Raw genomic sequence first — 25,632 nt, forward strand, 5'->3', positions numbered from 1 at the left:
GTAGATGTTTACCGACAAAGGATTGTTTTTTTTATGTTAAATGTAAGAGGTACACATATTTTTTGTACAGTCTTAGCTTAATTACTGTTCTCAGTGTGTTCTCTCAGCAAATGGACTCTTTAGAGTCTCTATACTCCAGTTAAAGACCAAACGATTACTAAATTAGTTGACAATTATTTTAATAATTGATTAATTGCGATTTGCAATAACCACGTTTAATCATTTCAGCCCTAATTTGAAATACTCTAGGTCACAGGTGTCAAACTCCAGTCCTCAAGGGCCGGTGTGTCCTGCAGTTTTTAGATGTGCCACAGGTACAAAACACTGGAATGAAACGACTTAATCACTTCCTGCTTGTGTAGATCAGTTCTCCAGAGCCTTGCTAATGCTAATTGCTAATTATTCTATTCAGGTGTGATGCAGCAGAGGCACATCTAAACGTTGCAGGACAGCGGCCCTTGAGGACTGGAGTTTGACACCCCTGCTCTAGGTACTAGGTCTTTTATAAGGGAAGGAAGAAGAAAAAAAAAAAAAGGCCAAAGTTCCACCTACCATTAATTGAGGACTGCATACGGGAGGAGACGTCGCAGCAGCGGACAAGCTGGGAGACCACAGTGTAGAGCTTGCCCAGCTCAGCATACTGGTACTTAATGGGAGGCCCGGGACCCTCGTCCAGAGCAACTAACATGAACGTGGCGGGAACATTTAGCTTCAGCAGCTGAGTCTTCTCTGCCAGACCTGTGTGTGGTTGAAGAACCAAAGAGTCGAGATGAAAATTAAAAACAGCACTGGAAGCTTTAAATAACTCATGGAAGATCAGTTTGCTGCTTACCCAGATTGGCGTACATGACAAAGAGGTTAAAGTACTGCTGGAGGTGGCGGCCATGTTCAGAAACCTCTCTCCTGAGCAGGTTGAGTACAGCTCTCAACAGATGGTCACTAAGGCTGAGATTGTCACAGCCCTGATGTAGGAAGGAAAAACAACAGTCAACCGAACAGTCAAATGGTGAAAAACAATGTCTATTTCTGACCCTGCTGAACCCATAAAATCCACACCAACCTGAGTGGAGGATCCTGGCGAAGCTGTGGGTGAGGGGCACGGTCCGTCTTGCAGGGAAAAGTGAGCGATGAAGACTATGAGCTTGGAAAATGCCCCACGGACCTCTGCGCTCGGGCACTCGAGCAAGTACTCGGAGAAGCGATTGGGGTAAGCAAAGAGAACATTGTGTGCAAACCAATAGCGTACATTCTTACTGTGTCTCAGCAGGATGCAGAGGGCGTCATACCTAAGCGGGGAAAAAGAAAAGAGCAATCAGGCTTTATGGACCAGAACAAAAACTTCTTCTTTTTTCCCCCCCTTTTTTAAATGAACAAACAGCAAACAGAACTGACCAGTCACTGGCAGGACCCCGTACTAATTTCTTGGTGTGAAAACCTGTGCTGAAGAGGAACCGAGCAGCCAGCTGAGCACTGATCATAGCAATCTCCTCTGCCTCTGGCAGAAGGTGGTCTTGTCCTGAGATGAAAGAAAGCAATAAAATGCTGAAAAAGTGCTCAGCGATGTGCTTTGTTTACTTCACTGCAGCATAAATCCTCTCAGGAGCGTCTCCCTTATTTTCTCCCCGACGCCAAACACAGAGCCGAAAATACGTCTTTTGATGTTTTTAGAACCAAACAAGGAAAATGTTTGAATTGCTATGTGAATTTAATATTTAGCTAGATTCCTACAACATCGAGACGATTATCTGCATTTTATATCCATTTCCTATTAAACTGTTGGGGGGGGGGGGGGGGGTTAAAAAAAAAGAATAAAAAAAAAAAAAAAGACACCGTTATGGCCCAGTGCGAGATTGTCATGGTACCAGAATCTCAACAAAATAAGGCCATTCATGTTTTTTGTTTTTAATTATTGCTGTTCTGCTCTTTACAATTTAACACTGGAAATCTAACATGCTGATATGAGCAGGATACCCAGTCTGTTCAGTCGACTTGCAGTTTGTTGCCAAAAACTGGTCTTCATGATTAACGCTTTTCCAAACATAAATAAGTTTAAGCAATGAAAAAAAAAAAAAAAAAGCAGGGCAGCCTTCATCTCGACTGTTGATCAGAAGTGTGCAGCAATAGGTAGGGAGGGGAAATGTTGGTGAAAGCTCCCTTCACTTCCTCTGGACTCTTTTTAAACAGAATTATAAAAAAAAACAAGAAAGTGCCTTCTTTGTTACAAAAAGCTTCTGCAATGATGGTTTTAATGATACCCATATTTTTGTTAAATAAAAAAAATATCAGTTGCTGAGCTCTGGTAATATAAATGCACTTCATACAAATATTAGAAAGGCAGTGTAATTCAGAGCATTATAAACTACCCTTTGACCTAGAATAATGCTGGATACTAAGATCAGTTTTGAACTATTATTTTTAAAACACAAAGATGGAAGGTTAGCGTAATCTAAACGCACAGCGACATGATGTGGACTTAATCAGTGCTCAAAAGATCAAAAAAGGGAAAACTAATAAGAGGAGGACGGATTTGATTCAGGGTTCAGGGAAATAATTGCAGTTAAAGTGGAAGAAATAAATACAAAAAGCAACTATTAGCTGTAGTTTTTCAAACATTGGCTTCAAGCGGCAGTCAACGTTTTCCACACAGCTTATGTTTCAAGTGTTAAAAATTATTGCTAACCAAATTTACTCATGTCACTTCAATGTGGAACGGTGTGAAGACGTAAAATACCGCTTGCACACACCTTTTCCGCTTTTGCTTTTTCTCCACTCGCACTTAAATGTTTCAGATCAAACTAATTCTAATGTCACAGACAAAGATAGCAAGTGTAAATGTAGTGTAGTTTCAAAAGGTTTTCATTTGTTTTCAAGGCTTTAAGACAATGCGAGCCATTATCCACAAATAGAAAGACACATAGAACAGTGGTGAAGTAGCTTGGCTGTCAAAATGAGCCTAACAGCGCATCGATGACTTATCCCGATCAACATCTGAAGCGTCACTTGCCCCAGTTAGGGTCAGTGTTTGAGATTCTGCAATTAAAAAAGAGAAACTGGGCAAGAATTGCATCTATTGAAGAATTCCATGGTGAAAATGACTGCAGAACAATAAAGTCTGCTCTCTATCAGGAAGTCATTAATGAGAATGAGATGCAGCTCGGCTTTATGGTGAGTGTTATTGCCGAGACGGGCAAATCCATTTGCTAGGTTTAGGACTCTATTACATTTTCACACAGGGCCAGTTTGGTGGTGGATAGCTTTTTATGCTGCAGTAAATAACATACATTTTTGAAAATAGGTTTTTTTGATTTTGAATGATGATCTGAAACATTTAAGTGTCATCAAAAAAATAAATAAAAAAATCAGAAGAAAAACATTATTTATAATCTGGGATCTGTCAAGTGTTTTGTACTTTCCACAGATTAAATAAAGAAAAAGAGAAAAACCAGAAAACAAGGTGCATACCTGGAGGAGGGTTTAAATAGACACTGTTACAGGTCAGAAGTTTCTTAATGAACTGGAAATATTCCAGGCTGTATTGCATTCGGTTGTGCATGAACTGGACGTTCTGCTTGCGAACGCTGCACTCGATGACGCTCGGCATCTTGACCTGATGGGGCTTGGTGGAGGACAGGTTCAGCTCTGAGATATATTTGACAAGTTCGCTGTCCTTGTCCAGCGAGTCCATACGCTCGTAGAACAGGATGTAGGCGTTCCACCATCGCTTCTGCCTCCGATACGACATCCGCTTCATCATGTGGTCGAACACCTCGCCCATGTACTCTCCCCCGAAGCACTGGTTCTTCATCTCCTCCTCGTCGTCCATCTTGCATTCCGTCACGTCGCCATCATCGAACTTATACCAGCGGTTCTTCTCGCCGTCGCCCCCGTTCCGCTGGATTATGTAGGAGTAGTAGTGTCCGCCGCTCGCCTGGCCCGAGTGAACCAGCACTCCCACCAGTCGGTACTTGGAGCTGCCCGGCGGCGTGGGCTCGGACGGCTCGTTCTGTTGGATCACCTGGTTCTCCGGGTTCACGTCGTCGCCCTCCAGCTTGGCCACGCCTGCTACCGTGTACGGCTCCATGTCCAGCTCCCGCGGGAACTCAAAGTAGTCGTTGAACTTGATGGCGCACTCCCTCTCCCAGTCGTAGTCGAAGCGCTTCAGCTGGATGGCCAGGACAGGCGGCAGCTTCTTGATCAGCAGACGCTTCACTGTGTCCACCTGAAAAGTCAAGGGGAATTTAGAAATCTCACTTGGGCAGAGACTAACGATTATTACACTGATCGATTATTATTCTATTGATTTTATTTGAAAATTAATCAATTAATCACATAAAGAAAAGATTGGTACATTCTGCAGATAATTCATTAAGCCTTGTTTAAACAACAACAGAAATACATGAAAAATGCAAACACCTACTTCAATTCCTCATCCTAACAATTATCTTAGTAATTGATTTTTCTACTGATTATCTTTGACGATTAATCCATCACCTGGGTTAAACAATTCCCTGGAGCATTTTTATACAATATTTGAAATACAAGTTTAAAAAAAATCTAATCAATAACTCAATTAATTTTTTTTTTCGGGGGGAGAGGGGGGGGGTATTTTTAAAAAGAATAATTTGTTTGAGAAATTAAAAATAAAATTATGATAATGCAAAAGAATGATGCAACACAATTTTTTGTATTTTTTTGCCCAACATGATCCATAAGTTATTTTCTAAATGAACGGTGCTTAATAGAAGACTTTTTTTTTTTTACTTTATTTTATCATAGCAATTGAACCAGGTGAAGCTAAATCTGCCAACTAAGGAGCTCTGGGAAGGACAGGTTTCCTGTTTTTTTTTTGTTTTTTTTTTAGATTATCAAAAATCCAAAATATATCTATTCTTGTACAATTTTGACTTGAATGCTGCTCTGCAGATGTTGTTCTTTCAGAAATTTTTTTATTTTTTTTTTAGAGTTTGTATTCTGCAGTTAATGATTAATTGATTACTAAATCAATTGACAATTATTTCAACAATCAATCACGGTTAATCGTTCCAGATCTAGTTTTAAACCTTCGATACAGTTGTGACAATTTAAAGAAGCTCTGTGGTCTTACCTTCTTATTGCATTTCTCACAGTGGTAGGCATTGGCTCCTTCCAGCAGATCTCCTTTAACATATTGCTCCATCGAGTCCAACAAGTTCTGGTGGTTTCTAATGTCCACGTTTAACGTTGTAAATGACTCCTCACACTCATATCTGACGACAGAATCGTTATTAATAAAAACAAAAAACAAATTCAACAGTACTTTTATTGTTATTAAAGTGACTAAGCACATTCAGATAGTGCTCACCTATGGGGACACCCTTGACAAATCTTTTGGTCAGCGAAGGACCCTCCCAACACCTTGCTGAGCATGGGAGGGTGACCCAAAGCTTTCAGAGCTTCATCCAAACTGTCCACCAAAGAGTTGAAGAACTCCAAAGCGTCATGCTGCTCCCTCAAATTTACTGGCTCTCCCCATAATCTAAAATAAAAAAATAAAAAAAATAAAAAGAAAAAAACAACACAAATCAACAGACATGGTTTCAGGAAATTTTTTTTATTTATTTCATGAAATTTATTTCTATGCCAGCACAGGAAGCTGTTGGATAAAATCTGAATTTAACAACTGGCAGCACAAGAAGTGTGAAAAGAGGAAGCACATTCTTAATACAACTTCAACTAAAATATCTGGTATTATAAGAGTTTTTAGCCATCTTTACGAGTTTATCAAATATGACACAGTAATTTTTTCCTTTGTCCATACGCTTCTAAAAACTTTAAGACTCTACATTGCTGCTCGTGTTGTTTGGTGAGCGCCACTTGTGCTCCACGCAGACTGACAACTAACCGAAACGTTTGTGAAGACAAAAATACTTCTGCGTACTTCTGAGTTTAAATCAGAAGTACGCATTCTCAGTCAGGCTATAACCCATTTTAAATGCACAAAAAGTTGCGTTTGATTTCACAGCAGACACACCTGTTGGGGAAAGACTAAATAAAAAAAATTTTAATTAAATAATCCAAACCTGCAAAACTCTTAAACCCATAATCTTTCTAACAGTAATCTGGATTATTTTCCCAAAAGGAAACGATGCATACCCCCCCAACAAAGTATGAAAAATCTTTAAAATACCTGAACTGTTTCCAGAAGCCTCTTGGGACGTAGTACTGCAGTCTGGATGCAGCCAGGTGACCGAAGATGACCTGTAGGTGACGCAGCACCCCGATGTTGTACTCTTTCCTGTCCTCCGATTTACTGGAGGGTTTGTCATCAAACTGGTGGTGGTAGCTGAAAACTTCATCACGAGGGTCTACATTACTCTGTGGAAGCAAAATCTAAATTGTAACAAACCAAACTTGTCATGAGTGCAAACAAGTGGATTTATTAGTCATTAAAAGTTTAGGAGAAACTCCAGCGGTGCTAATGCCGTTTCTCACATCATTAACTTGAACTGAGAGCAGCGCGCTGCTTGATTTGGAAGTAATGGCTCTTAAAAACAGATTTTTGGGACCAATTTATGCAAAGACGGTATTGTGACATTTCGCTGCATATGAGTGTTGAGCTGTTACACACACATTTGTTTCTGTGGAGACTTTCTACTAATACATGCATGGCTCTACGCTTGCTCTAAATTGCATTTTTATGTAAACTTGAGCCTGAGCCCCCATCAGTAGCTGTGTTTTCATCATTTATTTTATGTCCATTTTGAAGTGCTGCATTACAAAAGCTAATGAGTTATTCCAAATAAGACATTCCCGTCGCCAATGACGATGTAATATTTTTAAGTCCAAAACGCTAGCATGGAGTGGAAAACTGTCTACATTTTTCTGAAATACATGGTCCGCACTGGTTTGCAATCTTTAGATTGTATTTATAACAGCAATAAATATAATAATCTAACAAATTTACTGTTTGTGTAACTTGGTTGATTCACTCCAAACCAGTAGATGGAAAATCCAATTTGAATTTTCTTATTTTCTTCTTTAATTTGGCAACGATTTAAGATTTCGATCAAAATCCACAATAATATGTAGAGATCATGACAAGCTGTGCCTTGAGCGACAGAGAGGACATGAATTCACGTGTTGATTTGCAGCCTGCAGAGAAACAAGGTTGGTCATTAACTTGCTACTTTCTGCATTTCAGACCATTGTACAGGTAGGTTTACCCAGAATAACAAAGATGTCTTGAAGTGAGACATCATTCTTGGTCATTCCTTGTCTTTGACAGAAATGATCTGACCCTATGATTGTAGCCCACACAGACTTCTCGCACATGATTTCCGGTACCTCATTTTCCTGCTTCTCATCGCCAGACATGTCATCGTCCACGTCGGTGCCTGTACCCTCGATCGCCAAGATGCCGTTGCGGATTGGAGGGATCATGTAAAGCTGCTGGATAACAGAGTTCATATAGCAAGTAGCACCGGCGTTCTTCAGGCCGACAAAGCCTTTGTTAGGGCGCGGTCCCACGGGAGGCAGGTACTCCCACTCTGTCAGTGTCTCGCAACCTGAATATGGAGGCAGGAGGACAACTCGATTTAACGCAAATTGATAAATTATGTGGCTGTTGCTTGTGAACCTGTCACTGAAATGTCTCCCTACCCAGGTAGTACATGTCAGTTAGGGTGTCAACTATTTGTTTGAGGTTGCGGACGCAGCCGACTGCTAGCGCCACCAGGAGCTCGAAGCCGGCGTTGATGGATGCAGGAGTGCTACACACTGGGATGGCCTGCTCTGTGGGGAACTCCCCACTCTTCATGTACTGCAGGTAAACATTAGATGCTGGGAAGATGAAGTCGTCGATCAGCTCCTAATTAAAAAGAGAGAAAGAAATATAAGCAATGAGCATAAACTGGTAAAGAGGATGCTTTGTTTTTTTTTTTAAAGTCTGTCTGTACCTTAATGAGATTTGCTCCTCCCTTCTCACAGCCAATGTAGTATTTCTTTTCAGGCGTCTGGAAGGCCAGAAGCTCTTTGGTGACACCAAGGTGGCCCTCCAGGATGGTTTCTTCCACACCAGTTTCTCCTGTCCTCTTAACCTCATCCTGATGAATGAAATTATGTATGACCTCGATGAAGACCGCATCCTCTAAACTACAACTGAGATCTCAAAGAGCAAAAGAGAATCCAGCCAAAGGATGAATCTCACCCGTATCCGTTTGAGCCAGTCGATCTCGTTGTTGAGCAGCACCTCGGCGTTTGGCAGGTTGATGTTACTGTTGTAGGCATAGTTGAGCAGATGTCGGAGCAACGTGAAGTAGTCCCCTGCGTGTTTGGCTCGCTCTTTGGCTGTGCTCTGGACAGAGAGTGAACAACTGGATGAGTGAACCCGCAGCAAATGAGGTCAGATTGAACGTTTGGCGAACAATTGCAATCTGTGTAGCCACTTACCCCGAGCACTGTGAAGAGGAGGGTGATGAAGAAAAGAAGAGGCCGATGCCCCATGCAGCACCTAGTCGCCATTAGGAAAAACTGCTCTTGGGCCATCTGACGAACGGACCTGTTTAAAGGAGATTTAAACGTCAGAATCATAACAACAAATAGGGCGGAAACGATTAATTGCACCAGTTGTGATGAATCAGTTATTGAGGTAATTAACTAATTTAGTAATCAATTAATCATTAAGTGGATGATACAGACTAACTGTACAAAAAATATATACATTTTGTATTTAAGATTAAAAAAAAAAATTTATATAAAAAACATATACCGTATTTTCCGGACTATAAGCCGCTACTTTTTTCCTACGCTTTGAACCATGCAGCTTATAGCCCGGTGCGGCTTTTCTGTGGATTTTTCTTCAACCGCCAGGCGGCTCTTTAGCAGGAAGTGATTGACTGGAGGTCAAAATTGGAATTCAAAGAAAGTGCTAATTTTCATTTAGAACAAGCACATGCTAGCACTAGGCACGACGGAGAAGTTTCTTCAAACTCATATGATGCAGCTTTTAAGTTGAGGGCTATCGATCCGGCAGGACAGGAAGGAAATAGAGCCGCTGCACGTAAGCTCGGTGTGAACGAAACCATGGTTTGGCATTGCAGACGGACGGCTGCGCATTAATAAATCTAGCAGATTTAGTAGAACGCTGCCCTCTGCTGCAGAAAACCGAGAGCGGCAGAGATACCAGCGGCTTATAGCCAGTACGTTTCCAGTTTTGTTTTGTTTGTTTTTTTGTCTTTTTTTTTCAATTGTAGGTGCAGCATATAGTATGCTGCGTTCTATAGTCCGGAAAATACGGTATGTTTTCCCAAAAGTCCTCAATGTATAAAAATTTTAGTTTAATCTGGTTCAAATTCTGTATTTAAAAAAAAAAAAATAAATAAAAAAGGACATTTTGCTATCCAATAATTAATCGGTTAATCAAGAAAAAGATTTATCACCAGATCAGCACTACACTGTATTCATGTTAAGTCAAGCAGACCAGGCTGAGCTTTTCACATGTTAATATAAGTATTTTAATTGCAAATAATAACTAATGCAAATGCAAATAATAACTAGAATAATAATTAGTTGCAGCCCTACTATATGCAGGCATTTTCTCCTCATTACTGTAACTCATGTGACAAATGTGAGGTAGACAATTAAATAAGTTCATATTTTTCTTTATAAGTTCAAAGTGACAAGTAAAATTTTTTTTAAATATATCTGTAATAATTTAACTCAAACTGGAAATTAATTTGAGTTTAATGTGCAAACTGAAGCACTTACTTGCTGTGGCAGTGTAGCAACAAGTCTATGATGAAGGTCTGCCAAGCTTTCTCCTTACTGAGCGTGTCGAGAGCCGTGGGCATGAGGGCAAAACACAGCGTCATCACTTCCAAAGCCTCGCAGCACACCTGCTCATCTTCTCCATCCGGCTCCTTAGCTGCATTAGTCTATAAAAATTTTTTTTTTTTTAATTTAGCTTAATTTCAAGATACAACAAACAGTTAAGTTCTTGATAGTTTAATTTCGCATAGAATCTTACCTTCTCGTATATTTTACTGATTTCATCATTATTACTAAATACCAGCTGCACTGTGCCACAACCCGATGCCCACACGATTTTCTGCACTGCTCGGATCACGCAAATGTCTGGGATGTACTTTGATGCCTGGAAGAAATTCTGATGAAAAATACAGTTCCATTGAATCCACTATTAATATTGCTTTTTAACACTCTACTTCTTACAAACAAACTAGATTTGAGAAACTATTAAATTCAGCGATTAAAGTGCCTTCAGACACTAAATAATGAAAGTAAAAATCAGTTAAAGTAAAGTGTCCTTTACCTCATCAGAAATCTGCTGGGCCAGACGGATAGCTACATTGCGCAACATACATTCAGAGGTAGGGTTGGGAATGTTTTGCAGGGCACTTTGAAGAACCAGCGCCTGGTCGTGAGTCGCCTGATTTATCTGCACACAGTCACGAAAGAAAAACATTTTTTTTTTTTTTTTACAGAAATAGACATGTCAAGGCTGCAGCAGGTAAACAACCCAGGAACCGGCTAAACTGGTTTGTCTGTTCACGAGGAATGAAAGCCTTTCTAACCGGAGAGACGGGAATATTTCCGTCAGCGTTGGGCTGGCAGGCCTCGGCCACAGCCTTCACGTGGCCGAAGCCGACCGCAGTCAGGAGGAGCTTGGCGATCTTCAGAGCGTTGAGGTAAGCGCCTCGGCGCGTCTCCATGTCCGCGGACGGGAGGAAGTTGTTCCTGGTGAGCATGCTTAGCACCAGTGGCAGGCCGCCGCTTTTCAGGAAGTTGTACTGGAAGTCACTAGCATCCTCACCCAGAGTGGCACTAGCTGGCATCAGCAAAGCATACACAACCTGCAACAAGAACAGGCAGAGAAACCGAACCTTGAATATCTTTATTTAGAAAAATAAGAAATACAGCAGCAATTTGCTGACAGTAAGAAGGAGCAAGTGTGGGAAAGCAGTGAGAGCAGGTATAGTGATTTGTAATAACTTGAACAAAAATAAATTGGCTTTATCTCCAACTAGTGACATGCTAGTTAAAACCAAGATATTTTCCCTGTTTGTAAATGCAACATGTCAGCAGATTGCAGTAAAATGAACAGTCTTCAGTGTTTAAGTTGTTCTTGAGAGCTGAAGAGTCAAAGTTAGCTATTTGCAGCATCAGTGAGGTTTTAGATGAGGTCAGTCATTATTTTATCCTTCCAAAATTTTACTGTAGCCTCTCTCTGTCAGAGTTTGCTTGGTCTATAAAAGTTGGCAGCATTTTGGAAATCCTAGAGGTAAGCTAAGTTACTATGTGTTTTAGGAAACGTACACTGACATAACAAGCCTTTCTAAATATTTAGTGACTCTACAGCAACTGTCCTCTCAATGTGCAGTGATGAACACCTTAAAAGAACATATGGAGTGTAGCTCTTGTATCTTCTCATTCTTAGAGAGAGAAACTGGAATTGAATAATTTGGGATCGGCAAGTTACAGGTTTTCAACAATCGGAAGGAATTCACAAAACTTTGAAACTTTACCTCAATGAGGTAGAGCACTTGTGAAGGTGAAGGGCCGAAGAAACGGGAGTCTAGTGACGGACTCAGACTGTTCTCTCCTAGCTTGGCATGGTCCAAACACACAGCTCTAAGATTCTCCACAGTGGTGTTATCTGTGTGCACAGAAAAAGCATAAAATTGGTCAAGGAGATAAAACTGTTTGTGATGTATTTACAAAGTTAACATCAGACTAAGATGCAGGAATAATTCTCCACATCACGGTGTGTCATTTACCTGGAGGCATGAGCTTCATGAGAACTCGAGCTCCATCTCTTAGTTGAGGCATGTTGAGGCTGCACCCGAGGTCGGCTACTTGCCACAGAAAGGAGATGTAGCGCGGGTGTAGCGACATAATCTGGAAATCAGAGCGAAGGGTCTCATGTTATTTTTGTTTGCATCATTTCCGTTTTAAAGGATATTAAAGTTTCAACATAGCCAACGTCGAAGTATGAGAGATAAACAGTATAGCTAGTTGTGCTATTTGAACATTTAATAGAGTCCATGCTTGTTAACTTACCACACCAGGAAGACAGCTCTCAACTTCTGGGTTGGGCCCATCACTGTAGTGGTTTCCATGGTTACCAGGGGAGCCAGTGGATGAGTCGGATGAGCTGTCTGGGCTGGAGGGCATGTTGGCACTCACCTGGGTCAGCTTGGCTGTGATCAGCTGCATAATAAAAACAAGGTTTAGTTAATGGTGTTTTAGCAGTTAAGAGTTTGAATTACACACACACACACACACACACACACACACACACACACACGCGCGCACCGTTTTGTCCTTCAAATTAAGCTGTCCAATCAGCTTCCTGTCATCAGCAGGATCAACGATCTCCCCACCAATAAACAGCTCAATCTTCGTGTGTGCGGCGTTGGCCTTTATCCTGTTTAGGATTCCCCGCCGGACCGAACCGATGGTGTCATTGGTGTGTGACCAGATGTCTAAATCATCCACCTGACGTCCTTGGTTTGGGAAACGGACGATCAGTGTGATATGCTTGCCCCGGAAAGCTCTGCACAACAAAGGAGACAAAGAGGTTTCAATGGAACATTTTAAAATTATACCAAGAAGCTGAACAAAAAGTAAAAAATAAATAAATAAATAACTTGTGTGTGTATTCTCAATATTTTCCAACCGCCGAGCTACAAATGGACCATCATCGTGTAAAAGCGAAATAAAACGACAATGTAATGATTTTACCTTGACATAGGCAGTATAGTCCTCTCCTCGTGGTAGTCGCTGTCGCACTCATTAATGTATTCCTTAAGCACAGTGAGAACCCGCACCATGCGGATGGCCTCCTGCCGAGCACAGTTAATGCTGTCTTTGTCTCCATCTAACACACACAGGGTGTCGTAGGACGCCTTCAGACGGTCGAAACAAGACTGGATGAAATCTTCATGAATCTCAACCTGAAGAGAGAGGCAATGGGAGGGGGCGGAGTTAAATAATAAATACCCAACTGCCAAACATTATGAGCTCTACATGCTTATTTGCACATAGTACGACAAAGTAGTCTCCATACCTGGTTGACTTGCAGTTTTGGTCCGAGATTGGTGTAGATTTCTTTCAGCAGGTCTATGGCTCGGCTTGCAATGTCGTCACTTCCTTGAATCACCACCTGGATGAGAAGAGGGAAGGAAAAAAAATGAAGTCAGGCAGAATCTGTTAATAAATCTTTGCCTGGAATAAGCACATGTGCAACTGACTAAGAGTGAAGAGATTTCATGGCTCAGCAGGTTACAATACTAAACATGACAATATTTGTTGAAGCGGAATGTCAAACTGTAATCCAGTCTGTCCGGATGATTAGGGTGAAATAAGCGCAAGCCATTATGAGTCTCAAATATGGAAGTAATTTCTTTAAGTTGATGCCCCATATCCATGTAATAAAACTTTTGTTTACAAGGAAATAATGCAGCTGCTCCTTTAGTTGAGAGAGTTGATTGCAACCGACTGCTAATAGGGCTGGCTGTCAACACTAAGCACTGAAGAAACCTCAACCACCTGGAAGCTGTTTGTGTGGAAGCATTATGGGCACTTGCTAGGGGAAAAAAAAACCCTACAGTGACAAGATACAAGCACTATAAACACTGAGAATACTAAGACTAGCAAACAATGCCGAAGTTAGCCTTTATTTTGCAGCACCACACCAAAAGGCTGTTTTTCAGTCTTTAAAACATTTTTACATTTATGAAATATTTATTCAGATTTTAAAATGATTCCTTTTTGGCATTTGGGCAACCAATGACAGACGAGGAAGAAATCTGCTATTTGTGGATCACACAAACCTCTACTGAAATAACTGTACCAATTGCAAATACTTTAAAATATATGTATTTTTTAAATACTCCACAAAAAAAACGATTCCTGATTTGCCTAAAATAAAATGTAAAACAATTCCTGTCTTACTGTCTCCTTGTGAAACCAACATCGTTTAGAGCATCGTCTCATGACCTGGAAATGTCCCGATGCTCCTACTCAACGGTAAAAAATAAACTGTGACAGACTCAAATGACTGTGCACTGTGACAAAAATCCTGCAGTACAGCGTGAAGCAAACAATGCTGCGGCATGCAGCCTCTGAATGTTGAAGGGCCACCTTCCTGTGATAGATCACCTACAGTCTTCTTTCTTCAGAATCCACTCTACTTGAGTCAAAATCTTAATCGTGTGAATTTCAGATTGTAGATTGTCACTCCTATATTTATTCAGCTTCTGTGGATAAAAGCAAGAATCTACTATTTACATCATAAACCTTGAATTCCTTTCAACTAATTAGGCAGCTTCTATGCTTTAAAACAAGAAACTAAAAGTGAACTGAAACTATTTCTGACCGGACTGTACAGACAGCTCAGCAAGTTCACATCTGTTCAAATTGGTCAAACCAGACATTCTACATTAGCTATAGGGACAGAAATGATGCCCAAAGAGATCTAACACTGACATAACTGAAATATAAATCGGTTATTTGATAGAAATAAATGCAGAAGCATTCATCTGTAATTGCTGCAGCTATTCTCCTCACCCTCCACAGGTAGTCCAAGCCAATTAGTTCCAGGTCGTCCATCATGTAGGCCCTGCGTTTCGCTACCAGCTTCCCCTCCCTGCAGTTGACGGCCTTGAAGAACCTCTCGAAGCACTTCATGCCGTTCTCTGTCAGAAGCGACGGGTCCAACTGTAGCACATTGTTCTCAAAGAAGTCCTTGTTGATGTCTGGGTCTAGGTCTGGCTCGTCCCCCATCAGCTTTGAGTACCTTTTAAATAGAAATAAACAAGAGCAGTCAGAGAGAAAGGGGAAAAGAAAAAAAAAAAAGCCCAGAATTGACAAACGCAGCAAAAGCCAAAACGAGGAGGTCTGAGTAAAGCTGTACCATTTGAAGCAGGCCTCGCGGTCGCACAGAAACACAGCGTTCTCAGCCAGACACTTCCAGATCTGCTTCGCCTGAGGAGCACACAGCCACAGCTGGCCGTCTTTTAATAGGAACCTGGAAAGAAGAAACAAAAGCTGTAGTAGTGGGGCAACAATTCCCTGAAGGCTGAAGTCAACGACAACTTTTTGAGGGAAGAAAACAGTCCTCGATTAGACACATTGGTTGCAGAATCAATTCTGTAACAAACCTTCGGCAACCAACTATGCCTAATTTTAGCAATTTGCATAACATTTTTAGATTACGCATGTTAGCCCAATTTTTAAGTGGATAAAAAACATTTTTAGGCGTAGGAAAGGAAAGGATGTACCTCAGAAAGTTAAGCCGCTCCTGTACTTCTTGGACGTGACTGTAGCGGCTTCCCGGTCTGACTGTTTGCGGGTCAAACTCTGCTTGGTCTTCTGAAAAACCACATGCACACACACACACAACAATTCAGACTGCAGACTGTACACCCTATAGCAGGGATGTCCAAACCTTTTGTTACATGGGCCAAGACATCCAGTTTTAAAAGATATTTATATGTCCCAATTGAAAAAAATAAATAGAACATTTGGTCAATTCTGGGCAATAAAAGCAAGGTTTAGATCGTTCTTTCTTTAAAAAAAGCTTCTTGTATTGAACCAGGTTTAGTAAATACATTAACAGCGGGTTTGGGCGCAGCAAAGAAGTCAAATACACATCAACCACAATGACTTTTAAGAAGTCATGGAATAGACGTGGACCTTGCACAAGGAAGCAAAAAGTCTGGTTATTTAAAGATGAATACTTTGTATTTTCTATTGCTAAAACATTTTTAAAGTCTGTAATAAACTTTTGCCCCTAATTTAGAAAGAAAAAAAGTCTTGATTTAAATTTTGTCCTATGGGATCGGTTTTCTCCAACTACAAACTCGAAGTCTTTAGCTACCTTTGGACAGCTGCCTCATTGTCTCCATGTAGGCCGAGAGATTCTCAGCCACCAGGGTGACCAAAGCGTGGTTGTGCTGCAGCTGGTTGATCAGGTCGTGGCGGTAAAACACATGAGGGCTTCTCTGCGTTTGACTGAAACGGAACAGGAAGAGGAGGAGTGTTTGATGTATAGAGGACAAACAGAAGGGGAGAAAGGCAGAAAACATGGAGAGAAAGTAGAATTGAGTTTAAAAACTTTTAAGTGTAACCTGATTAATAAAAACACTGTACTTTGATTTCTCATTTGGTACAGTGTGTATTAAAAAGAAAATACCTTTTGGGAGATGTTTGTGTATGTTTTGTGTGTTTAACCAGAAGGTGCGGTTGTATCGGTAAAGGAAATTTCTTGCCTCATTTCCACAAAAGTGAGCCTTTAATTCAGGCAGTATTCACATTGTTTCTAAAGTACAATCATAATCTAAACTTGAGAAAGTATTTCCCCTCCCCTAGGTTATTATTCAATTGTACAAACTGTTGTGCAGTTTTTCCAGCATTCACAGTGACTTCAGCTCTATAAATAAAAGCGTTGACACAAATAATGCAACAAGAGAGATATTTCAGGAAACTGAAAACATGGATCCAAGGCATGAAATTTCCCCGATACGCTGCATTGAATGATTTGAAATGAAAGGAACTGGCCGGAGGAATAGTAGGGCTTCATCTAAAAGGACTTTTTAATAAACCTAAGAAAACTGTGTCGACTATCATCTGTATGAAATACAGCTCGCACTTGATTATGACGAAACTGAGCTTAAAGGTTCACTAAACTGAGAACCTTTGCTGCCAGCTAATCTAATGCACACATGCATTGTTTTCTTTGACTTAATCATATTTTTCATTTAAACACGCCATCAAACCTGGTCCTTCAAGTGATTGACGCTTGACTTGATACTTTTAGAACTGCTAAGAAATTTTGGGGACTTCCCCTTAACCAAAACATATTACTTGTTTCAGTGTTTATTTTAAACACAAACCCCTCCACTGAGAAATTTCAGACTGCACGATTTCCTGAGAAAGCACACACACACAAAAAAAAAGCTCCTTAACCTGACTAACAACTTGAAAAAAACCTGATGTAAAAGTAAAAACAAAATAGATGTAATTATATATCTTAAGTTATAACTCATCCAACTTTTTGAGTTAATCCCAATTTCAACCCAAGTCAAATGTCAAAACGTCAAATGTCATTTGAGTCATTTGAGATGAAACCCAGAAAAGAACCGTTTAAGCTGATTTGAGGCAAGATTTACGTTTGATGTAGTTTACGTTGTAAACTTCTCAAAGAGAAAGTGAGGCTTGACGCAAAAAAAAAAAAAAAAGAAAGAGAGAACCCTAGAATTGGCATAAAAACTTACCTCACTAAGTTCGTTTGTATGTTAATTGGCATTTTCTTTCTGGAAAAACAACAGGCATGTCTGCTACATAGTTTCTACAGTGACTAAAATACTGTTTTAGTACTTCAAAAACAATTAGACTGATGCACATTATTAGCCAACGTCCAACTTTATGATGATTGCTCTATTAATTACTTCTGCTCTTTTGGACCACCACAGCTCACAAAAAAAAAAAAAGCTTCAACAGCACAAGTAAAAGACAGAAAGCTGACTAATGTTTAATTTGTGTAACAAGCTTAATCCCTGGCATAGTGGGCTGCTACTCAAAATAATGTTAGAAGAATTCAATCTGGTTGATTGAAATGTAGAAATCAAAAGCTGTGAAGCCTTACATTATGTATAATGATTAACTGCAGTCAGAATCTGACATTTTACAGAAAAAAAAGAAAAAAGAAAAAAAATGTAGAGCCACTTTCATCAGAAACAAGTACAAAACTGAGGTGTCTCAGCGATCTCACATAAGTGATAAAAACCAATAAAGTGAACGTTTGTTCACTTTAATAAAAAAAATATTTGGAAAACAAAAAATAGAAATCTATTCCAATTTTACCTCAGGTTCTGAGGAGCTTCTCCAAAGAGGCTGCAGATTTCCCTGATTTGCTTCAAGGCAGGGATAACCCACTTGTCATTGGTACGAAGCTCTTCTATGAAGCGATCAATCCACTGAATCTTTTGCGTGTCTCTGTCCTGTGGGTGAAAAGAAACCGCACTCCATATTTAGCGACTGTGTGAGCATCTATTTGTTAGGTTCACCAAAAAAAAAAAAAAGGTGAATGTTACCTGTGAGCAGCTGTAGTCCAATATCTTGATGTGAGCACTAAGAGCCTGATCCATGATGTCTACAGGAACGTCGTCGCTGTGCGCCAGGTTCCAGAGCAGGTTGAGGACCTTGTGGGCCATAACACCGTCCTTATCGTCCTCGGCCAAGCGCCGGATTAGCTCAAGCAGTTTTTCACGCTGCTTCTTGCTAGCATTGGTCCAGCTTGCCTGCAAAACAGGAGAGGAATAAGCGAAGGCAGAGCAGTAAGCAAAATTCATCACATCGATGATCTGCTATGAAGCGAAGCATTTAAATTTGACTGAGCTTAAAAAAAAGAAAAAGACAAAGTGCAGCAGTTGCACGCTCTACGATATTATTCTTACCTTGAAGCAGTCGAAAAGATGATCGAGCTGCTCGGGTGAGAAGTCCCAAGCCAGCTTGGCCAAGAGATCATGGACATTCTTCACAATAGCCTCATGCTTACCAGCCTGCACATATACATAAGCAATACAGAAAAATTGAAACACTCTCTCATCTGCCTCAACTGACCCAAAATTGTTCTAACAATTCAAATGTTAGACTTTAGTAGTGAAGTCTAACTGATTGAAACTATAATCCTTTTTAAACATTAACTGCCAACATTACAGTAGCTTACAGTTTAATATTTTCAGGTTTCTGAAATCAACAAACCTGAAAATCTATTTCATTCCCAATCTGACAGCATTCACAGAAAAACATTAAGTAAAACCTACTCCATAACTGTCATTATCTCAATAGCAAATTGCATGATCTAAATTGAAGAAAAGAAAACAAAAGAAAAGCCTGAAGCCCAATGAAATTTGTTGGTGGCTGCAATTGGAAATGACTAAATCTAATCTTTTTCCAATGTGTAGAAGCACCATGCCTGAGCACCGGCAGCTCATGGTGAAGAATGGTCTTTGGTGAGGACAACGTTGCTGACAGAAGAAGATAAAGTCAGCCCGCTTCAGAATTACTGGGGAGCTTAAAATGCAGTCAGAGGAAGAACAAATGATGGAAGCTATAGGATGCTTTCTTGCTGCCGAGATTGCAACACTTTCAGCAATTAATAGCAGCGCAGACCTGAACAAAACAAAGTTGCCATGACTCATCTTTTTGAGCTTTCAACTCAACTTTTATACAACAAGCTGGATGTGGAAATGTCAGAATTAAAGTGAAGGCATATGTTCTTCAGAATACTAACAAAAAGACTGAAGTCTTAAAATGCTAGCCACACTTATCTTTAGAGGATTCTTAAGTCAGCTTAAAGTGTTAACCGTGTAATTTAGTCCCTGTGTTAAAGCAACTCTTCTACTAAACAGACTGTAAAGCTACCTCAGCTTCCATTATAATGATGAATTCCCACTTTCAACAGAAAGGCTGGAGGAGAACACTTTAAATGTTTTTTTTGTATTTCCCTCTATTGTAGAATTGCCTTATTAAACATGATGTGTATAATAAACAGAAAACTAAAACATGCTTAGAGGTGGTGCACCTGTGCAGCCCAGATGTTGTCCAAGTCCTGCATGGTAAGAGCTTTCTCTTTTATAACGAAGCGAAGGATCTTCTCCAGCTTCTCGACATACTGCGGCTGATGCAAGCTGTCCCTCAGCACAATAGAAAGGATGTGGTTTTGCTGGATCCATTCCTGATGCGGGAGGAGCAGAATTCATTTTACGGACGCAAAATTCACGGAATGGCAGCCTTGAATGTAGTGCTTTTGAAGCCTGCGCTTACCGCCATGCGCTCTGCCGTCAGCCACTCCTCCTCCTCAGGGTTATGCCGATGAGTGTAGTAGGAGACGCTGGAGATCACCTTGTTAACTTCGTTTAGTGCATTCATTTTGCCGTTAAAAGAAGAAATTTGTAATAACCTGTCGAAAGAGGCAAAATCCAATTCCCGTGTGATCACTCTGTAGATGTACGATGGAAACAGTCGAGTTTTAAAGAGACTCAAATACTCACCTAAGAATCATTTTTAACCTAAAAATCTCTAAATTCTTCACCGTCTCCTCCTGCCCTGGTACACGAGAAGCCAGATTCTTCAGAGACTTGATTATCATCGACAGTGCATCATTTTTGGCTTCGTTCTTGGCCTCTTTCTTGAGTTCCTCGTCTGTGAGGTTCTCTAGAAACTGGGGAACCATCTCGATGACTGGAAGGAAGTACTTCTTTACTGTGTGCAATGTGAGGAACTCGTAACACTGGCCAAAAGGCCTGCAACACAAAACGAGACGTCAAGTCACACCAAAAATCTACACTTGGAAATGTTTTTGATGAAATAACTGTGGCGTTGCCGATTCTCACTTGATAAGTGCAGCAATGATCTGGACGTTCAGTGCTTGGCCGCTCATGAAGCGGTCGTGCAAAATTTGAAACCCGTTTAACGTGCCAAATTTGTTTATTAAATCAACCAGCCAGCCCTGTGGACAGAAAACACACCGTTAATCTTACAGGTTGCTTTATCCAGAGTCATTATTTTGCAATTTGAGACTTAATTGGGCGTTTATGATTAACAACTTCCTCTAATTATTCCACTTACGTTTCCAGTTAATCCAAACTGCAAAGAAAGCGTCCAGAAAAAAATACGCCAATATAGTTCTAATCTCGGAAGTTTGACTTTTTTTTTTTAATAATCTGATTAAAAACAACTGTATTGAGACCAACAGCAATACAGGCAGAGCTCAGCATAGTGATGGGCTCTGTGCCAATAGAGGCAGACAGGCGAGCAGTGCTGCAGTGCTGTTCACAATGACCCTGAGCCCACGCTACATTCATCCACCTTTCACTTGAGAATTTCTACTCCCTGATGTTTCGAAATTCTTTTACAGTGTTACAAGAATTAGTCTAAGATTAGGTTCAAGGTTGTGCAGAGGGACTGTTGTTTTTATTTACTCAGATAAACAGATTTTTTTTTTTTTCCTATATTTTTAATGAGGGCTCTTAGCCATGCCAGTTTACAACTTCAGTCTCAGATAGCTAAAGTTGACCTAATTACCCAGTAGAAGAGGAAAACGGCTACATTTCTAGATGATTCTTAAAAAAAAAAAAAAAAAGAAAAAAAAAAGGGAAGGTTTTAAATTAAAAAACACAAAACATTTGGTTAATTATGGCTTTCTTAAAACGATTTTTTTTTTTATTCAAAAGTTATCAAATTTCACCTTGGGAGATCTCGGGTCAGGCGGACGAGCGTAGAGCTCGTCGTCGGCCAGCTGCGCTCCAGCGGGGACGGTCTCAGAAGGCCGTGTGCCGTTATAAATGTGGAACTTGCAGTGGGGATTGAGGGCCATGGCCAGCAACTCCAGTAGCGGGAACCAGTCCTGAGACAGCTTGGCCACACACAACTCCACCAATCGGTGTGTGTTATTAATGATACACCTCTGGGAGACAGAAACCGGGACAGAAATTAAACGTTAAGACGGACAATGTTAGAATGAATGGAACATAACTCACATGTTGCATTTTGACGTCTTTATCAAAGATATTTCATTATGAAAATATGGAATGCAAGAATGTATGTTAATAGTCATTAAAATTCCAATACGCTGTGCCTTTTTACATTGATTGTGACTAATTAATGTGTGTGAAGAAAGCAGATATTCACCTTTAATGTTTTACTAAAATTCCCAACAGTTTTTACCCTATTTTAGTCATTGAGGTAGTGCACAAGCAACAAGAAATGTGTTAAAAGATACAAATTAAGAGCCAACATGCGTTCAAATAAAAAGTCAACATTGTTTTGACCAAAGACGAAAGCAAAAAAACAGAAACCATTTCCCCCCAAAGTCCCTTGAGGTTCCAGAAATTAATCTTCCCAAAACAAAAGCCAACCTCTCCTACTTCTAGCAATAACCTTATTGATCGCTCCTCATGCTGCCGTTTTCCGCCTTAGATTTTCAACAACCGAGCATAAAACTTGATTTTGGGGACTTGTTTTCAAACGAAAAAGATTAACGCAGATTTACTTAAAGACAGAGCCCCAATAAACACTCACATGTATCTCAAACTTCCAGCCACTGACTGCCTCATCCGTCAGGATTTTTGTGAAGGAAATTGTTAGACCGTCCCGGAAAAACCTCTGACATGCCTCACATTTCACATCCAGTCCTGCGAGGAGAAAACAAGACAACTCACAACATTAACATCAAGTGTTAAAATTTGGCATATAAAACATTCAGCTTAAAAATATGTGAGGGTACAAAGGTCTTCACGGTGCTTCTCAGCAAATAATGTGTTTTTCATAAAGACAAATGTTAATGCAAATTTAAAAAAAAGGGTCATGAACCAAATGTGCTTATTAGGGAACTCATTCTTATTCCGTATATACATTTCTAATCTTCCACAGAAAGCTTTCAGTGAAAGAGATGAGTCAAAACTGCATCTTTATTATCTGCACGAAAACCTTTCCATACTAAAGAAAAGCCAGTAGCATCTCAGCAGCATGAAGAAGCCATGTCAAGGCTGACCCAGGAGTGAGTTACTGTAAACTCACCTCTTTTTTTATTCCAAGGAACAAGTTTTCCTATGTTTTTTTTTTATACACTTGCTTTTAATTTAAACCTTTCAGTAATTTCAGCTCACTAAAAATGTTATCTTAATGAAACAAAGGCGGTAAATCCTCATTAAGAGGGGATACATTTGAGTTCATTGAGTAGCCTACTTCAAAGACTAACTTAATTAGAAATATTAAAATAAAGTTTGAACAAATACATCTAAACCCAAAGTATTGAGCCTGTTGAAACGGAAGGAAGATTTTGTTACTTTGACTAGTAGTTAAAATATGAGGGGGGAAAAAATATTCTTCTGTATCAATAATGATACAATCATGATGTCACGTTATCCCCAAGATTTTTGTAAATTTTTTTAAATGGTAATGAGAGTGAATTCTACAAATTTACTACTAATTTGTTGCCTCATGAAAACAACCAAGTCACTTTGGTTTAGACTATTTTAGCAGTTAGTGAGATCCTCTCTTGGAAAACGCTGAGGAACAGGAATGTTGGGAATGTCTGCTCAGGCCACCTGAGATGCTGGATTTAATGCAAAAAGTAAGTGTTCAATTTGTCATTTTCTTTTCCCCGAAAGGAGGTTCCTTGATTGTTGCTTTTGGGTACATAACATATTTTACTCACCTGATAAGTTAGCAGGGGGGCTCAAGTTAAAAACCTCTTTAAAAAGAGGGACAGCATAAATACTGTAGATATTTGTGCCCTTGTCAGAGTTTGTTTGCCTCGAGAATGTAGTTGACGTCAGACTTATTTGTTTATGTACAATACTTCTAGAACGCCAATAGTTCTAAAGTGTAAATGTATATACAAAAAAAATATATATATAAGTTTCCACATAAGGAGTTTGCGTTGTGGTAAAAAAAATAAAAATTACTATCTTTACAGCCCGATTTAAAAACAGAGTCCTTACAGAACATCAAACAAAAAAAATAGGTCAAAGAACATTTCTGAAAGGATTTTTATGTTTGAGCCATCAAGTACAATTGATTTTTAATTAGCCATGCTTTTTCACAGGGGTCAAAGTGTGGTGCTAATTCACTATTTTCTACATGAAAACAGGTCAAGGTTCATGGCTGGCCAACAACTTTGTGTATAAACACAAACTTGTAACAGTACTGCCAAAATCATTTGTCTAACAAACATAGTAATAGAAAAAAATATCAATATGAAAACAGTAGTCACATATACGGTTTAAATCTTTACATTTTACTAAGAAATTAAGAAATAAAATCTGTACCCTCTCTCACATCTGAAGTTAATTTGAAAGAAATGTCACCTGGATGTTAACGCCACAAAGCATTGACTAAAAAGAACATGCTGCACTTTCCTACCTTTTTTACTCAGGTCTATAGCAGCTTCCAAGAGGACTTCTAACTCTCCTTTTGGCAAAACTGGAACCACCCATCGAGGCCTGAGATATATTAAAGAAAGATAAATCAGCAGAAATAACAAAATAATGCGTAAAACATGTATAACCACGCAATAAATATTGTTCAGCTGCATCCCAAGCTCCTTAAATGTCAAGTCATTGTGAAGTGTTTTCCCACTGAGTGTGTTAACAACTTAAACTTCTTTAAAAGAAACCAGTAACACTAAATTTAATTTGGGATACACTGACATACATAAAAATATTTCAAACTATGCAAATTGCAAAGTGAATTAAAAGCAACAAGGCATAAAATGAAAGATATTTTAAATACCTTAACAGCAGTAAAACATTTTTCATTTGAAACAATGCAGAGCAGGACAGGGGTGGACCGACTCCACTAAATCAAGAGCTGCCAGACGAGCAGATACCTGTTAATCATGTCATCAAGCTTCGCCAAGTCAGTGTGAGGAAAAGCAGGCTCTTCCTCTTCCAGCTGAGGGGGGCCTTCGCCCTGGCCCTGCTCATCTGGTGGGCTCACGGGGGAGTTCTCATTAGATGAATTAGGAGATGAAGTCTGGAGATAAATAAACACGCGAGAATACATTTGAAGGAGCTTTTAAATGCAGGTGGGAAAGCAGTGGAAGACAAACACTCAAAAGAATACTTCATGTAGCAAAGCTAGCAGCTACAGTATCAAATATTGCAATTATGCCATCACTTGCAATACATCCACGTTTTCATCTCCTCCTCCATCTCTAATTAGCATCCTTGGTGCTGAAGCGTGTGTCAAGTGTGGGCAACTACTGCAGTAAAACTCAATCCAACAGTGCAAGGCCACAGGATTGATTAAATTCAAGTGCTGCACAAAGGAATCACTTCCAATCAAAATATTGTGGCTCATCTTTCAGGCTGACTTCTCTATGAATTGGCTTTTATATCTGTTAAATGGCATAAATAATTAAACCTGAAAGTCTTGGTCTCAAGATATGAAATAGGTAGCAGTGAGTTTATACTAATTCAGCTCTGATATAGAAAGAAAACACAAGATATTTTCTTTCAACTGTGGAGCTTTTTTTCAAGCAATGCTGAAAAAAATAAATACAAAACTACTACAGAAATAGATATTTAAATTTCTGTCAATGACAAGCACCCAAAGTGTGCACTGAAAAAAGTGTAGGAGGTAACAGGAGCTTTTAATACCTTCACTTTTTAACAGTTTTATCAAAATCAAAACAGAATCTTTCCTGCATATTTTTCTAAAATAAACAAGAAAAGGAATTACAGCTCAGTCTGTAGACAATGTTGTAAAACAAAACATTCATAATCAAACCTTATTGCAATTGTTCAATAAATGAGTTTTACACATCTTTTTCAAAATGTTAAGTTTTAACTCTTCACAACAATCCCTCTGAATCCTTCAAACTTAAGTACAATTATTTTTAATATGCGTCATGACCTTTAAACAAATCATTCTCTCTTAATTGATTTCAAACCACTTGTCATTATATTTTACTAACACACATTTAGTCCTTCTGGCTTTATCATATGATTATAAACTTTTCTGTTGTACACACCTGCACAAAAATAAAAAGTCCATCCAGATCCTATAGAGCTGTGAGCCAGTAAAAGACAGGTCCTATAGAGGCTTTGTGCTACGGTTTCTATT

At 39.5% G+C, this 25,632-nt stretch overlaps 1 protein-coding gene across 9 annotated transcripts in view; it reads right to left on the minus strand.

Annotated features, from left to right (window-relative positions):
* The window catches only part of usp9 (ubiquitin specific peptidase 9), a 41,827-nt gene that overhangs the window by 7,774 nt on the left and 8,421 nt on the right, over positions 1–25,632 (minus strand). For 5 of the 9 annotated variants that reach the window (XM_044132034.1, XM_044132037.1, XM_044132032.1 and 2 more), the window contains exons 3-41: positions 24,395–24,540; positions 23,929–24,008; positions 22,084–22,196; positions 21,251–21,469; positions 20,397–20,512; positions 20,055–20,306; positions 19,828–19,963; positions 19,586–19,738; positions 18,456–18,560; positions 18,093–18,299; positions 17,863–17,999; positions 17,274–17,312; positions 15,878–16,011; positions 15,279–15,369; positions 14,912–15,025; positions 14,566–14,794; positions 13,064–13,159; positions 12,739–12,950; positions 12,310–12,550; positions 12,055–12,204; positions 11,772–11,892; positions 11,520–11,650; positions 10,569–10,847; positions 10,307–10,432; positions 10,004–10,141; positions 9,745–9,911; positions 8,428–8,536; positions 8,186–8,332; positions 7,935–8,081; positions 7,639–7,846; positions 7,324–7,544; positions 6,167–6,354; positions 5,342–5,515; positions 5,105–5,246; positions 3,463–4,219; positions 1,393–1,516; positions 1,061–1,286; positions 833–962; positions 553–738 (exon numbers count right to left, since the gene is read on the minus strand). In XM_044132034.1, the coding sequence (XP_043987969.1) occupies positions 553–738; positions 833–962; positions 1,061–1,286; positions 1,393–1,516; positions 3,463–4,219; positions 5,105–5,246; positions 5,342–5,515; positions 6,167–6,354; positions 7,324–7,544; positions 7,639–7,846; positions 7,935–8,081; positions 8,186–8,332; positions 8,428–8,536; positions 9,745–9,911; positions 10,004–10,141; positions 10,307–10,432; positions 10,569–10,847; positions 11,520–11,650; positions 11,772–11,892; positions 12,055–12,204; positions 12,310–12,550; positions 12,739–12,950; positions 13,064–13,159; positions 14,566–14,794; positions 14,912–15,025; positions 15,279–15,369; positions 15,878–16,011; positions 17,274–17,312; positions 17,863–17,999; positions 18,093–18,299; positions 18,456–18,560; positions 19,586–19,738; positions 19,828–19,963; positions 20,055–20,306; positions 20,397–20,512; positions 21,251–21,469; positions 22,084–22,196; positions 23,929–24,008; positions 24,395–24,540 (6,691 nt within the window). The remainder of the gene's footprint in view (positions 1–552; positions 739–832; positions 963–1,060; positions 1,287–1,392; positions 1,517–3,462; positions 4,220–5,104; positions 5,247–5,341; positions 5,516–6,166; positions 6,355–7,323; positions 7,545–7,638; positions 7,847–7,934; positions 8,082–8,185; positions 8,333–8,427; positions 8,537–9,744; positions 9,912–10,003; positions 10,142–10,306; positions 10,433–10,568; positions 10,848–11,519; positions 11,651–11,771; positions 11,893–12,054; positions 12,205–12,309; positions 12,551–12,738; positions 12,951–13,063; positions 13,160–14,565; positions 14,795–14,911; positions 15,026–15,278; positions 15,370–15,877; positions 16,012–17,273; positions 17,313–17,862; positions 18,000–18,092; positions 18,300–18,455; positions 18,561–19,585; positions 19,739–19,827; positions 19,964–20,054; positions 20,307–20,396; positions 20,513–21,250; positions 21,470–22,083; positions 22,197–23,928; positions 24,009–24,394; positions 24,541–25,632) is intronic. The other 4 variants (XM_044132039.1, XM_044132036.1, XM_044132040.1 and 1 more) reach the window with 3 other exon arrangements.

The sequence above is a fragment of the Gambusia affinis genome, linkage group LG11, assembly GCF_019740435.1.
Source record: "Gambusia affinis linkage group LG11, SWU_Gaff_1.0, whole genome shotgun sequence".
Taxonomy (NCBI): Eukaryota; Metazoa; Chordata; class Actinopteri; order Cyprinodontiformes; family Poeciliidae; genus Gambusia; species Gambusia affinis.